Source organism: Carettochelys insculpta, chromosome 1, assembly GCF_033958435.1.
Source record: "Carettochelys insculpta isolate YL-2023 chromosome 1, ASM3395843v1, whole genome shotgun sequence".
Lineage (NCBI taxonomy): Eukaryota > Metazoa > Chordata > Testudines > Carettochelyidae > Carettochelys > Carettochelys insculpta.
This window is the reverse complement of record NC_134137.1, coordinates 56,837,398-56,851,909: the sequence shown is the minus strand read 5'-3', so window position 1 is coordinate 56,851,909 and position 14,512 is coordinate 56,837,398. Positions and strand designations below refer to the sequence as shown.

The 14,512-nt window shown below is 45.9% G+C and overlaps 1 protein-coding gene across 2 annotated transcripts in view; it reads left to right on the top strand.

Moving 5' to 3' along the window:
• The window catches only part of SMAD9 (SMAD family member 9), an 89,052-nt gene extending 77,694 nt beyond the window's left edge, over positions 1 to 11,358 (top strand). For both annotated transcript variants that reach the window (XM_074986703.1, XM_074986695.1), the window contains one exon: positions 5,315 to 11,358. In XM_074986703.1, coding sequence (XP_074842804.1) covers positions 5,315 to 5,458 — 144 coding nt within the window. In that variant the 3' untranslated portion in view covers positions 5,459 to 11,358. The remainder of the gene's footprint in view (positions 1 to 5,314) is intronic.
• Positions 11,359 to 14,512: the final 3,154 nt, after the last annotated feature.

The window sequence follows — 14,512 nt, the reverse complement described above, 5'->3', positions numbered from 1 at the left end:
TCGTCACAACAAAGATCAAAGACATCTCAATTCAAGACAGGGGGAACAGACAAAGATGCCAAGAAGCTAGAGCTGTTCGGCAGAAAGGTCTACTCCTCCTCCACTCTGCTGTTGCGAATGGCAAATTACGCAGCGCATTTAGCGAACCATAATTTCGACAACTACACTAGGTTAACCTCCCTCATGGACTCGCTTCCAGAGGACAAGAAACCGGTGCTCAAGGCCGTCGTGCAAGAAGGCTACGCGGCCTCGAGGACGGGAGTTCAGATCGCCCTGGATGTTGCGGACACAGCAGCACATTCCACAGCTACAGCAGTGGTGATGCGAAGGGAGTCCTGGCTCCAGACTTCGGGTATACCGAGGGATCTGCAGGCAAAGATAGTCGATCTTCCCTTCGACTCGCAGAAGCTGTTTGCTGAATCAACTGACTCGGTCCTTCATTCCAGTAAAGATTCAAGAGCCACACTTAGGACGCTGGGGATTTACACCCCTCCATACAGAAAGAAAAAGTACTACCCTCAACAAAGACGGTACCAGAACCAGCAACAGCGTCCCCAGTACCACAGGGGTTACGAGCAAGGGCGACATCAACAGCACCAGCAGTACAGAGCTCCCAGGCGACGTTCCCAACAGAGCCGTGCGTCCTCGGGGCAGGGCCAAAGGCCACAAGTTTGACACACAGATCCAGGGCTGCGCCATCACTACCATCGCACAAGGTCATCTGAAGCAGCTATTCCACCATCGCCTCCGACCATTCTACGACCAGTGGCAGAGGATCACCACAGACAAATGGGTGCTGGAGATCATAGCCCACCGCCACGACCTCCACCCAGGCCCCACCTCCAGGAGGCCTCCCACGTAGCGAGGCTCAAGCAGAGGTGGGGCCTCCCACGTAGCGAGGCTCAAGCAGGAGGTAGACCATCTCATGCTCATAGGGGCAGTGGAAAGAGTGCCAGAGCAACTGCAAGGAAAAGGGTTCTACTCGAGGTACTTCCTCACAGAGAAAAAGACAGGAGGCTGGAGGCCCATCTTAGATCTTCGAGGCCTCAACCGGTACCTGCGCAAGCAACACTTTCGGATGATCACAATCGCCTCCATTCTTACGGCACTGGACGATGAAGATTGGTTCGCAGCCCTCGATTTACAAGACGCGTATTTTCACATAACTATCCATCCGGCTCAACGGCGATTCCTCCGGTTCATGGTAGGCAAAGAACATTTTCAATACAAGGTCCTACCGTTTGGCCTTTCGTCGCCCCCAGAGTCTTCACCAAGACCTTGGCAGTGGTGTCAGCCTACCTGCACAGACAGGGGGTATTTATATTCCCATATCTGGACGACTGCCTACTCAAAGGGGCCTCAAAGGAGGAGGTACTACGCATGATACGCGTCACAGCAGGCACGTTCTCTTCGCTCGGCCTGGTTATCAATCTGGCAAAATCAAAGATAGACCCCACACAGGACATAGAGTTCATAGGGGCACGCATAAATTCTATTACAGCGAGAGTGTATCTACCAGAGACTTGCTTTCGGGCCATCGGCTCCCTCGTGCAGGTCATCACCTTCAGCCCTACGGTGCCGGTCCTGACGTGCTTACGGCTGCTGGGCCACATGGCAGCAGCGACGTTCATAGTACAGAACGCCAGGTTACACATGCGCAGCATGCAGCACTGGCTGGCGAGCGTATACAAACTGGCAGCACACACCGTTCACAGGGTGGTGTCGCCCACAGCAGGGGTGCGCAAATCCCTGCAATGGTGGGTAAACCCCAAGAACTTGCTAACAGGGGTACCCTTCCACCAACCACAAATATCGGTTTTTCTTACTACAGATGCCTCCCTCATAGGGTGGGGAGCACACATGGGCGAAGAGGTGACTCAAGGGCTGTGGTCCTCCACGGAGCAGTCACTGCACATAAATATACTGGAGCTCAGAGCAGTGTTCAACGCCTGCAGACACTTTCGAGACCATATACAAGGCAAAGTTGTCGGGATCAGTACAGACAATACCTCCACTATGTTTTATATAAATTGGCAAGGAGGAGCTCGGTCCCGTGCCTCATGTGCGGAAGCAGTCCGGTTATGGAACTGGTGCATCGCCAACAATATAATCTTGAAAGCCTCGTACTTACCAGGCACTCACAATGTGAAGGCAGACCAGCTGAGCAGGCGTTTTGCACTCACACACGAGTGGCAGATCCGTCCCGATCTGCTACGACCGATTTTCCATGCATGGGGTTTTCCCCAGATAGACCTGTTTGCCACTCAACACAACAAGAAGTGCCCACGATTCTGCTCCAGGGCAGGACTGGGACGGGGGTCCCTGGGGGACGCGTTCGCGATCTCGTGGAGGGGCCCCCTGCTTTACGCTTTTCCTCCCACAGTGCTGATCCACAAAGTGTTGCAGAAAGCCAGGAGGGAAGGAGCCCGAATGATCCTGATAGTCCCAACGTGGGATCGACAGCAATGGTTCCCCCTACTCCTGCGCATGTCGGACTATCCACCGATGCCCCTTCCGGTGGCGCCGGATCTGCTCACGCAAGCCCAGGGGTCCATAGTGCGTCCGCACCCCCAAGGCCTGTGACTACAAGCGTGGTTAATCCATGGCTCAGCTCCCTAGAGAGCACATGTACGGAGGAAGTGCAGCAAGTCCTAGAAAGTAGCAGGAGGACTTCCACCAGGAAGACCTACAAGCAGAAATGGACTCGCTTCACGGCATGGTGTTCTGCCAAACGGCTAGCCCCCCTTTTGGTGCCTATACCTGTGATATTAGAATATTTACTGGACCTCAAGAGAGGAGGACTCTCACTATCCTCGTTAAAGGTCCACCTTGCCGCCATTTCGGCGTTCAGACACGAAGAGGAGGGGCACACGGTGTTTGCCCATCCCATGGTTACCAGGTTCCTCAAAGGGTTGGTAAACCTATACCCCCCTCGGAAACCGCTTCCACCTTCGTGGAATTTGGACCTGGTGCTTAATGTGCTAACGGGACCACCGTTCGAACCCTTGGCCATGGTTTCCCTCCGCCTCCTTACGATAAAGACAACCTTTCTTCTCGCAATCACGTCAGCTCGCAGGGTGAGTGAGCTTGCGGCAGTTATGGCAACGCCACCCTGCACTGTTTTTTCCAAGGAGGCGGTAACCATACGGCTGCATCCAGCCTTTGTTCCCAAAGTTTCTTCTGAGTTTCACATTAACGAACCTATTGTTTTACCCTCGTTTTATCCAAAGCCTCATAACTCTAACAAAGAGGCGCACCTACACCTCCTGGACGTGAGGAGGGCGCTAGCCTTCTATATAGACAGGACCAAGTCCTTCCGGAAACCGGATAGACTCCTAGTCTCTCTCGCTCCCAAATCAAAAGGAGAAGGTCTCTCTTCGCAGAAAATCTCGAAGCACATCGTATCCTGCATAAAAATGTGCTACGAACTCAAAAAGACTCCTTTACTGGCCACTCCCAGGGCTCATTCCACTAGGGCGGTGGTGGCATCAACAGCCTTTTTCAAGGGCGTTGTGCTAAAAGACATTGCAGAGCGGCGACCTGGTCTTCCTATGACACCTTCGCCAAACATTACACCCTTCACAGGGTATTCCAAGAGGATACCCGTCTCTCGACAGCGGTCCTCTCGGGGACAAGCTGCACATAATCTGATTACCCACCTCCTATCCTGGGTTACTGCTGGGTAGTCACCTATTGTGGAGCACCCACGGGGACACTCGAAGAAGAAAGACAGGTTACTCACTGTAGTAACGGTGGTTCTTGGAGATGTGTCCCCGTGGGTGCTCCACTACCCGCCCATCCTCCCCACTTCGGATCTCTGTTTAGTGTTTTGCAGGAGCATCCGAGGCGGTTGGTCAAGGAACTGGCGGGGACCGGATCGCGCACGTGGCCAGGAGCGCGCAAGGGAGCGGCGCGCGCCGGCGCATGCGCGGTGCGGCAGAAACTGCTTGGAAGATCCGATCTGCGGCGCCGGGCGAGCCCGACACCTATTGTGGAGCACCCATGGGGACACATCTCGAAGAACCACCGTTACTACGGTGAGTAACCTGTCTTTTCTCTGCTCATTGACCCACTAACTGGGCCCATCTCTGCCAACACCGCTGATGCTGACTAGTATCTTTGGTTGTGCTTAGTCACATTATTATCTGTTCCTTGCCTTGGTGATTTCATGGAGTTAAACAGCTTAAGAGATTACAAGATCAGCTCAATCTCACACTTCTGGGCAATGTGAGAGCAATCAGCAGTGCTCTGTGTAGCCCCATCACAGGTGGTAAAATTAGGCTTACTGTGTTTGGGTTGAAATTAGACATAGTAGCGCCACAATGTTTCATACTGACTGTTACGGTTTATTTTACGCCGTTAGTTGAACAATAAGAGCTGAGTTCTGCATCCATTTGAAACAGACTTTCTGGTTGTCCTGGGTGCTCCAGGACTCATGCTTTATTAACCCTACCACGCTGTTTTGAGGTCTCTGAAACCCCAGCCAAAGCCCTTGGCAGCTGGCAGAGTAGCCTCCAGCTACAGGATTCACTGTGGAGAACTGTGGACAACCCTGAGGCTTCTGTGTAGCCTCTCTCTCTAGGCTCTGAGAGTCAGGCACAAAGAGCAGGTGTAAGATCAGCATATGCCTCATTTATCTTCCCTTAAGGCAAGGGTGTAGTTGATGGAGAAGACAGAGAGAAATGGAATATGAGGGACATGGGAGGATTGTGGATCTAGAGTGAGAATGGTGTTGTAGGAGATGGACAGATAAGACAGACAAAGGGATTGTACACAAGTGGGTAAGGCACAAAATATCTCCCCACCATACAGGAGAGTCAAAAAGAGGTGCATCCTTACCTCCTTCACTCCCCACATTCGAAGAAAGGATGGGGGGAGAGAAACCCTTGTCCTCAAGAACCCAGAGTAAGAAAGCTGTGGAGCCTCCCAACAAGGGACAGTTGCAGGTCAGAATCCCCATTAGAGAAAGTGGTTAATGGAAGCCTGAAAAGACTATAAATAAATCAGTGTAAATTACAAAGATGCTTATGGGACCTGGTAGGGGTCTCAGAATCCAAACTTGTGTCTGAACCACAAACTTTCAGAGTCCCTGATGATCACATCACCGATAATCGTAAATTCACTGAAATGCAGAGACTCCGCTGGCCCTTGAGGCTACCCACTTGTTGAAGAAGTCCCTAGGAACACTTTTTAAATGTTGGCAACTTAGTTGAAGTTGCAGGTCGCTTTCCTGCTGGCTGCAATGAACCCGGCCTTTAGTGATGGAATTACAATAAAAAGAAACTCACCTTTTCGACCTTCGGTATTTTTGTAGGGCTGGGGAGCGGAGTATCATCGCCAGGACGTTACGAGCACTCCCTGCTGGATTGAGATTCATCTGCATGGACCATTGCAATGGCTGGATAAGGTGCTGACACAGATGGGCTCCCCTCATAACCCCATTTCCTCAGTCTCTTAAGAATCATCTCTAGTATTATGTATAGGATGGATGTTGTTGCAGGCAGTGGCTTATAGAATCTCCAATTTGCAATGAAAAGAAGTTTCTATATGTAGATGTAAATATATATATACATAGTCTATTATCCCTATTTTTTTCATGGTATGTTTTGTGGTTTCTAGTTAACATGAAGCTAGTATGACAAGGTTAAAAAATCAGGGTTAGCACATCTGTTCTCGCCTGAAATAAACCAGGTCCCCGGAAAGAGCTAAATGTTTCCTGTGAGCACCTTAACTTCCCACATAAGTCTTTGAGAGGTGATAACTCTTAGCATAGCATGGGTGTGTCTACAGTAGGAACTAACTTGGAAGTTAACTTTGAAGTTAGACACTACATTGAAGTAGCCAGCAGAGAGTCTACACACATTTTCCCTTCTAAGTAAACTTGGAAGTAGGGAGCCCAGCTTCGAAGTAGGGTGTGTGTAGATGCTCAACGTCCGAGTTGCTTACTTTGAAGGGCAACTTCAAAGTTATTTTTGTAGTGTAGACACAGACCATGTGTATTAAGAACTCCCAGCTCCAGAGAACCAGCACCCCAGTTGTGCACCACTTAAGTCCAGTTTACATTCTGGGGGCTTAAGCAGGACCCAAGTTGCCCATAGGATTTGTGCATAGGGTAAATTTCAGCTGGTGAGCTAAAGGAATAAACAGCAGTTCCAGTCAGTCTCCCTGTTTGTGACATTCCCTGGGGTGCGATCTGGACTGTTGAACAGTGTGTCCCCTCAGCTGTCAAGCTGGGGTGCCTTTTACAAGAATAGCCACTCGTGGTTCTTTTCACACACACAGCAGAATCACTCCCAGCTGAAAGAAACAAGAGTTCTAGCCAGTCATTCTTGAATTCTCTTACGGAGTGGCATCAGAAGGTTCTCAGTTCCAAACTTGTGCCTTCTGTTTCTTCCCTTTCTATTTTTCCTCCTCTTATAGAATCATCTCCAACTGGGGCTCAGGCGACAGCAAGTCTGTCTGCCAAGATGCAAATTTAGCATTTTACACCCTTCTGCCTGTCATAGAATGGTTGCTTATATAGGTGATCATCCAGTTGAATTTGTTGACATCAGGCAGAGGTGCCCATGTTTCTTTTGTCTGTAGGGAACTAATTTGGGCTGTTTCCCTAGAATTGAAGTAGGCCTTGGTAACATTATACAATAGAATCTAATAAATTTATGGACAGCAGTGATCAGGGAATTAATGAGTTTCCAAACATATCTCACAGGACCTACTTTGTACAAAATTTATCATAGATTTTGTAAACCTGGTGAACATAGGTGTACTGTCTGTCACACGATTACCAGGCATTATGGGCATCGTCCTATGATGAAATGAATTGTCCACATCTCCCAGTAAATTCAGTGGGAGCTGCTGGCTCACAGGAAATGTTCAGTCCTTTTGTGTCTGAGACTCCTGACCTAACCCAAGTAGTCAGATACTGCCGACACAGTAGTATATGGTACTGTTGCACTGAAAAACAAGAACAATTTCATTTAAGCAAAACCAAAGTCTATGCATATATGTATTTAACAATACGTTAACTTCCAGTGCTTTTTGCAAGATAAATAAATACTTATCTGGCATGTAACCTTCATCCTCTTCACTGAGCAGTGTTGATTGTATTTTATTTTAAAATTACAACTATCTGTAATTAGACTATTATGCTGCTAGCCGTGGTACATCTAAAAAGGACTTTGGACTGTGAGTCACAAGACGGAGAAGTATACATTGTGGAATTACATAGCAAGCTTATCATTCCCCTTGGGAGAGCTTCTGCACTGCGTACATGGCAGAGTTTGGTGCAGGGAGTAGAACTGAATCAGGTACGTTTACTGTATTAATTGTTCCTTGCTTCCAGGCTACTGATTAGCCAGGGGCTTGGCAGGTGATGCTCTCAGGCAGTCTCAGGGGGCAAAGGATACAGTACCCATCATTTTGGATGCTAGAAAAACTGTTTCACCAGGGAGGTGGTAAAGCAGTGGAATAGGTTACCTGGAGCTGTTTTGAAATCTCCATCCCTAGAGGTTTGTAAGTCTCAGCTTCACAAAGCTCAGAGTGGGATAATTTAGTTGGGAATGATACTGCTGTGAGCAGGGGGTTGGACTTGATGACCTCCTGAGGTCTCTCTGAATCCTGGGAGTCTCCTATTTTCATATCTCTATAGTTGCTGGAACAGTCTGTTTACCTTCTTAGCCATGGACCTTGGTATTTGCACAGAGGCTTGGCTGTGCTGTGGAGCATAGCTATGGCTGCCTGGGGAATAGGAAGTCCGGAGGAAAGCGGTGATCAGAAATGTTTTGTAAGCATCCAGTCCACTTCCCCTTGGAAAGTGGGACAAGCTGTGGCTACATTCTGGCACGTGGAAACAGCCTGGCAAATCTCCTCTCACCTTTTCTGAAGGGCACCAATCTTTTTTGATGACCATCCACAACACGTGAAAGGGGTGGGGGAATTTGAGTTGATTATAAATAGGCAGACAACTTAGGTAGCTTCCAGGGACCTGCTTGCTATAAGGGACAGACAGAGCAATAACTTCACAGATATTGTTTTTTACCATAACCAAAGTAGTACCCTGCATCTTTTATTAAACAGAATGTTTCTGTTTACCCTTGCTCAATATCCAGAACTAAGCACTGCAGTTTCTAATGGTAAGAGGATTTTGTAAACTTTTAGGTGCATTTTGCATGAAAGCCAAACAACCTATGTTGAAAAGACTTCTCATGACTTCTAGAAGCTGGGTAACACCTATTATGAAGTGATAATTATGAATGTAGCACAGCATTTTTTTAAAATAAACCAACAAGTTAGTTTCTTAGGATACAGTATCAAGCATTTCCAACAAGATTAGTGCACAGTATCATAAATGGTCATTAAACTATGTGCACGATAGCAAGCTTTCATGGGAAATACGTATCAGTGAAGAGCCCCATTTTGTTACCGCTTGATAGCAGCAGCATCATTATCTGGCAGGAGGAATTCTAGACATGCCATTTACTGCTTAGCAGACTTGAGAAAAATTAGTTTGAAAAGACATTTTCTTCAGTTCTCTAATCTTCTGTACACAGCATCCTCTGCCTCAGCAATGTCACCTTCCTGGGTTCTTTGAACTGTAGTTTTCAAAATACTCATTGCTCAGCTTTTCCCCCATTTTTTTCCTGTGCTTTTCTGATTGCAGTACTCCCTGCCGTTTTAGCCCCTGAGAACAGAGAGAGCCCACATGCTCCATCTTAGTAGGCTGCAACTACACTAGCAAGTTTTGCTGACAAAACCCCAGTTTTGTCGACAAAACTGGTGGAATGTCCAGACATAAAATGCATTTTGTCAACAAAAATTGGCACTTCCGCTGACAACCTTCTGCCTCTCCCAGATGAGGAAGAGCGCCTTTTGTTGACAGGTTCTGGCAGGCCTCTGGGGGTCTTTCTCTCGACTGACAGGGCATCCAGGACAATGGGCAGCCTTGTCTTCTGTGCTTTGGGGTACCTGTTTTGTCAAGAGAGCAGCCATACAGTCCGGTCACTCTGTTGACAGAGCAGAGCACTCTTCCAATTGGTTTTTGTGCATGGCAACAGTCTGCGAACATAAGTTTTGTTGGGAAATCTCTTCTGGGAGTGACTTCTGTCGACAGAGCGCTGTAATGTAACTGTAGCCATGGCTATTTACTTTTTCCCATTCTGTATCATAAGTATCTATCTATATAGAATGGACAGCTGAATTTGATTATAGATGTTCTCAGAAGCTTCCCCTTCTACCCAGAGTGCACATATCTCTTCCAAGGTGCACCTGGCCTTTGCTAACTTTAGAATCCACTCTCCTGTGGACAGTGCAGCAGCCCACCTGAGCAACCGCACCAGTCTCTTTTCTAAACTATTTGCAGTGTGCAGTGGATTTCACATCCTGAAAGCAGTGGCATTTGCACAGTAATAACGCAAGTGATCTGTGTGTGATTAAAATCCCAGTCACTTCAGGTAGGCTTTTTCCCTCCTGCATACCACCCCTCCTAGGAGTAATCCCTATAAATTCTTATAGCTCCCTTGACTATAGTCTGATTACATCTCTGTGTAAAGGCTGCAGTACCAAGTTCCTAGTGCGTAAGTGTCCCTTACCTGGTTAAGACCTTTCAGGAGGGTTTAAAACCTTCACAGCAGATAATGCAAAATCGTAAATTACAGTCAGGCCAAATTTTACAGTGCCCAGCTTCAGCTGCCTTCTACAAGACCCTCAAAGAGATTTAGGAAATTACTGCCATTGATTTCAGTGAGAGCTAATGGCCAAGGTAGCTTTGAAATTCAGGCCCAAGGACCCAAATCTGAAAGGACATCAGGGTCTGCAGTGTTATTGACTTTAGCCGGGTACTCAGCCTTGATGAATGACAGGTCTGCATTGTCTGAAATTGGACACATATTTTCCATAATTTAAAGCAAACTAATTCTATATTTCACTGCAATGTTTCCTCCATTGTAAACAGTGGTACTTCCTGTTCAAAAGTCTTCATGAAGCTTCACTAGTATTCATTGTAAAACCTTGAAAGGATCTTATAAATACTCCAGCTTTTGAGGGAGGCTGTCAGGGAGATTTAAAAGCCACTTAGAGGAAAACTATTTAGCAAAACCATATTTTTTTAAAGCTTCTGGGCATCAACAATTCTAACCATGTTTAAAGTTCCTGCAGAGAAGTGCCATGTATCAAGAGAGAGTTATGAGATTTGAGCAGCCAGTGGCACAAACATTATTCATCATGGTGCTCAGACCACTTATTTTCCTATTAAGAAATCCGTGTGTGAAAATTCTTGTGGGTTGATGATAGTTTAATTGCTCGCAGTCCTTCCGAAGTACAACTATTAATAGATCTCTTCCAGTCAGAGCCTGTTCAAGGAAACCTAGCATCCCCCACAAAGCTGTACGTTGGCCCCTTTTCCCCAATCCATGTAGCTCATTATCCAGTGTGTAAATTTTTTTCTCACCCTTAATTCCCACTTACCCTAAATCAGGTGAGCAGCTATGGAGTGTGTCCAGACCTGCTCTATATATGTGTGTGTGTGGGGAGAGTTAGGAGGTTTCCTGGTAAGCAGGAGCACAGAAAGCCTTGCAGTGCAGTAACTGTTGGTCCAATGAAGAGGCAGACATCCTCATTCCCCATAGGGCCCAAAGTCCTGTTGTCTGTTCTACAGAGGATATGATTGTGACCCATCTGCCAGACAGGAAATCTAGGCCTCGGTCAAACATCCACAGGAATCAGTGGGTCCTTCCAATGAGTGTTCAGTCAGGACTACAGTTCTTTAAATCAAGCTCTAGGAAAGACCCCCTCCCCCACCCTCAGCCACATGAGGAATGGGATGGCTCAATGGTTAGAGCACTGGCATTACAAACCCAAGGTGGGGAGCTCAGTCCTTGAGTGGGCCTTTCAGGGACCTGGGGTAGGTTAGATTTAAATAAAAAAAGCGTGTGGCAGGTCACACTGTGAGTGCCTGGGACTTGGCTTGATAAATCCCTTTCAAGGTCCCTTCAAGCACTATGAGATATGTATATCCCATTTATTGTGTTAACTTGGCAGGTTTATCCCTGATGATGACTAAGACAGTGATTGTGACATCAAGCAGACCTCTCTGCTAATGAGAGACAACTTGTGCTTCACACCTCATGGTCCTGAAGCAGGAACTTGTATGAGCCCCCTCAACTTGAGGGTGGAGGAGAAAGCATCTATGACTAGCTTTATTTAATCTGACCCTGCTCTTTCATAGCTAACAGCATTTATAACATCCTGTGAGAATCAGGGAACATCACTCACCACCTGCTGCCTAGGGAGCTGTAAGTACCCTTACATTTATTTTGAATATTATGGGAGAAATTGCATCTATGTCTTCTGGTTGAATAGAATCTTTAATAAAGAAATGTGGCTGAAGCACGCTTTTGGATTGGATCTCATGGCTCATTAGGGACTTTTTCTTATGCAACCTTAAGAATACTTAATTCAATCTGATAAATCTGTGGAGTGGGGGAGATATAGACCATTCAAAATGTGCTGTATGGTACCATCCCCAGGAGTACAGGGCATTGTGAGACAGGAATCACAACAATAAACAAGTATTTAATCCTCCTTCCTAGTAATCTGCCATTACTGATTCAAGGAAAACTAGAAGCAGATGGGGTAAATAAAGGTTGAGGAGCAACAGAACACGCAGTGCAGAGACATGCTGCCCATAATACAGATTGTGCCATTACCTGGAGAGCTGGTTTTATACTCCATAGCTCCTGCTTTTTCTAACTTGGGACAGGCAGCTAGCCAGAACAGGCTGTAGGTGAAGGGGGAGCTCTAGTGAAAGAGCTGAGAAAGGTCCAGCCAGGGCTGCAGTTTTCTAAACTTAACTAGGACTAAATTCTACTTCACTGAGGTACCTGAACAAGCTGAAAACAGAATGTCCCATTGCACTGAGGAAAGGCGTGAGGGTAGGAAGAACACTAGACAGCTAAAGAAATGTGCATCTGTGCATTTCTCCCTTTCCTTCCATCTGAGTCTGTGCTTGCGGAGGGAAGAGCCTAACCACAGCCCCAGTCCCATCGGCCACTGCATATCAAAGGCTGGGGACTGAGCTAGCTGCTCCTCAGTGTTAAGGAGTTGTGAGGCAGCATTCCACCTGCAGTCTCTCATCCTGGAGTGAGTTAACAGGTTAAAGAAATTCAGAGTCAGAAAGGATTGTTTCTTAAGTCATAACCTTTACAGAAAGAAAAAAAAAAAAAGTTAACATAAACAAAATCTCCTGCCATCTTGGGAGCTTCAGTACAGTGCCCTGGCTCCTGGCACACCCCTCTTCCTTGTCAATAGTATTCTCCTCCTAGAGCAGCTACTCTCAGGAGCCCTTTCCTTTGAGTACCTCTGCAAGGAGAAGAAAGGCTTTGAGTGGTAGTTAGCCCTGTGTTTCACAGGGATCAAGTAGTATTTGCATCCAAATGCCCACTTTGTGCCAGAGCTCTTCCACAAGACAACATATAGCTTTTATTTTCAGTCAACTGCCTATGCAAATTAAAACAAATACTTCTTGCTTTCAGTTGAGTCCTGGATTAGAACATAAGAACAGCCATAGTGGATCAGGTCAATGGGCCATCTAGCCCAGTATCCTGTCTTCTGACAGCGGCTAATAACAGATGCTTAAGAGGGAATAAGCAGAACATGGCAATTATTTAGAGATCTGGCCCCTGACATCCAGTCCCAGCTTCTGGCAGGCAGATGCTTAGGGTCAGCTGGAGCATGGAGTTACAATTTTGGTTTATAACCATGTGAGGGATGGTTTGTTTAATTCTGTTTTAAATTACACACAATGTCCCTTGGAGTCAGTTTCACTTTTATCTTTACCAGTGTGAATACTCCCAGCTAATTGTGAACTTTTTTCCTTAGCTGGTTGTTTGTTGCACATCTGCTGCTACTTTGTATTCTGAGTTAGTCCACAAATGGTCATGCATAATCACAAGCATCGGAACACTAGCCCAGCCAGTTAATTTCAAATACATAATTTGTCGTAAAATTAAATCCATGGACGTTTGCTTAATCCTAAACCGTTGCACTTTCAAGTACATTATCATGTCATCTGTATCAAAATGTTTTTGATATTACAATGCGCGGTAGACTCTCATTAATTCACCCTCATGTCTGGGAGACGCTGCAGATTAGTGAGCCAGAGAACAAACTTACAGAACAGGGATAAAATTACTACATTGTCTTTGTTTATTTTGGCAGTTTTATTTTTGCTTTAATTATTTATAATTCTTTCTAAAATACAAATTTACCACAGTGTATTTTGTAAAACACTCATTGTTAGTGATTCCAGTTCTCATTACGGACCACCTCTGCTATTTAAATATTGCTGGGGTCTGGGAGATTACCCCTTTCTGTGTGGATTATTATGTGAGTATACCAGCAAAGGTGCTAACTCTTCAAAGATGTATGCATGTTAGGGACCAAACCACAGATCTGAGTGATTCTCTGCTGTTTATTGGGATGTACTAAGTATCACAGTCTGAGGGGAAAACAGGTACAAAAGGGAATATATGAATAACAAAAATCTCATCCTTCCAAACCTTTAACCAGTGAATGTCAATAAACATCAGTTTCATTGTACATATACAGACCAGTGGCGGGGGGAGGGTGGTTTGAGAATCCATCTGCAATAAAATTTAAAGAGGAGGTGATGCAAGAAAAATGCTGTTTGAAAATCTATGAGATGATGTTTACTTGATAAATTTTCATGAGATATTGAAAGTGTGTGTTCTAGTAATTATAAAGCTTTCCGTTTTGCATTTTAATGTCTACCATTATTAGATAATTATTGTCTAACATCCCCCAATTTCTTGCAACTGTGACTGCAAAAATAAACCTGTAGCAGCTGTAAGTCTCAGTGTTCAGTCAAACTGACTCAAGGCTCGTGGGGCTAAAAAATAGTAGTGTAGATATTCCCACTTGTGCTGGAGCCTGGGCTCAAAGTCACATGTGAATATCGAGTCTGCTACATTTATCCCAGTAGCACAAGGCCTGTGTGCCCAAGTAAGTTGACCTATCTGAGAGATGCTGCTGCAGGAGTTTCTTTGCAATGTAGATGTGCCCTCTGTGTTATTCTCAGGCAGATTCCAAAAATTTGTTAATGCAGATTAACTGTGTAGATAGTGCCAGCTGTACCCTTGCCTCTTGAGACTCAATCACTACGGAAGTATTAGCCATCGTGAGCCTGGGAGTTCACAGGCACTTTAAGGCCTCCAGTCAGCAAACTAGGCCTTGCTCTCAGATCAAGAAAAAGATTACGCTTGCTACACAGCTACTGGCTTTTCCAGATCTTTTGTTCTGTCAAGGGTGACTGGGGTTGCCTGAAAACAATGTAGTTGGTCTGATGTTTGAATAACACTTTTTTTTTAAATCCAACTCTTTCCTTTGGCTAGAATTATCCTGGTGTAATAGAGATCGTACACAGCTTGTGCTTACTGTTAATAAATTACTTCCAACTGAGACCAGTTTGCATCTGGCTTGCATTTTTTTGTGTGGAAGA